Source organism: Aplysia californica, unplaced genomic scaffold, assembly GCF_000002075.1.
Source record: "Aplysia californica isolate F4 #8 unplaced genomic scaffold, AplCal3.0 scaffold01021, whole genome shotgun sequence".
Taxonomy (NCBI): Eukaryota; Metazoa; Mollusca; class Gastropoda; order Aplysiida; family Aplysiidae; genus Aplysia; species Aplysia californica.
Window position 1 is genome coordinate 219,335 of NW_004798291.1, and position 1,441 is coordinate 220,775.

At 47.1% G+C, this 1,441-nt stretch overlaps 1 protein-coding gene across 1 annotated transcript in view; it reads left to right on the top strand.

Annotated features, from left to right (window-relative positions):
- Positions 1–1,177, top strand: part of LOC101857449 (DNA-directed RNA polymerases I, II, and III subunit RPABC3) — a gene marked incomplete at its 3' end in the record, with an annotated part of 13,459 nt that extends 12,282 nt beyond the window's left edge. The window contains 1 exon segment of the mRNA XM_005111188.3: positions 1,094–1,177. Coding sequence (XP_005111245.2) covers positions 1,094–1,177 — 84 coding nt within the window.
- Positions 1,178–1,441: the final 264 nt, after the last annotated feature.

Sequence of the window (1,441 nt, forward strand, 5' to 3'; positions counted from 1 at the left end):
TTTGTTTTTTCTTCTTTGGCTTTAAGCCCAGCACACATGTTCCTGGCTAGGATGGGTGGTGATACTACTAGAAGGCTCTACTTATTTTCTTTTCTTTTTTTCTTCCAATGTCTGTTGTCTATTGTGGCTTTTTGAAAGTGTGCCCTTTGCTGTGCATCCACACCAGAGAGTTTACAGTGATACAGCTTTTTGTTAATAAAATGTAAACCCTCTCTGGTCCACATCTTCTGTAACAATGCGGAAAGGGTACACGTGAAGTTGAGCCCTCCAGTCCTAGCGGGTAGTTGGAGGGCGCCCCTGGTTGGCCCTTTTCCCCTGTTATTTCTGCCTGTTCATCTATCATACTCACCCCCACCCCCCAACCCCGCCCTGCAGTACATTGCCATTATTGTGTTGATGTCCTGTTCTTTACTCCAAACAAACGAACGGACCCCCATTCGTGGTTGGTTGGCGGGTGCTCTGGTGTGGTTTGCTCTTTCTTTCCTATCAAAAACTATCGTGGTGGTCCTTTTCTCTCCTACTCCTTTTTGTGTTTGTTACTCTCTTGTAACACCTCTAATCTTCGGCACTTATAAGGCCTTATTTTGTTGCAAGTGCCCTAGGACTCTTACTAAAACTACCCCCCCCCCCTTTCCATTCGGGGCCTTGTTTATCCTAAAACGCGCACCCCAGGGTCTTTACATTCAGTTCAGTGGCTACTTTTAAGTCACCCCGTGACGTCATTTGCACCTGTTTCAGCCAGGGGCTTCGCTGTCGCACGCAGGAGACCCGAGTTCGGTCCGAGTACATTTGTATTTGTACCTGTATTTCGGCCTGTCTGCTGGGATGCTGCATCCGCTGTTTTGTTTTTTTTTCTTTTCTTTTTCCCCCTTTCTTTTCCCATTTTATTTTTACTACGATTATTTGGTACTTTTTTGCATTTTGTTTGTTTTGTTTTTGTCTCTTTTTGGCGCGGGGGTGGGGATAGTCAATGTTGTATTTCTTACAGCTACAATTTTATTTCAAAAATTTTTAAAAATTATTTTCTTCTAAGTTGAATTTTGCGCTGCATCCGTCGTTAAGTGTGTTTCTTGTTTGTGTGTGTTCCCCACAGTGTCTCGCCTGTTCTGTGAGAGCGAGTCCTTCAAGATGGACCTCATCCTGGACGTGAACACGCTCATCTACCCCGTGGAGCTGGGTGAGTGTATGTGTGTGTGTGTGTGCTCATCTACCCCGTGGGGCTGGGTGAGTGTCTGTGTGGGGGTGTATGTGTGTGTGTGTGTGTGTGTGCTCATCTACCCCGTGAAGCTGGGTGAGTGTCTGTGGAGGTGTATGTGTGGGTGTGTGCTCATGTACCCTGTGGAGCTGGGTGAGTGTCTGCGTGGGGGTGTATGTGTGGGGGTGTGAGGGGAGGGAGACTGAGAGGCGGTGTGTGTGTGTGTGTGTGTGTGTGTGTGTTAAA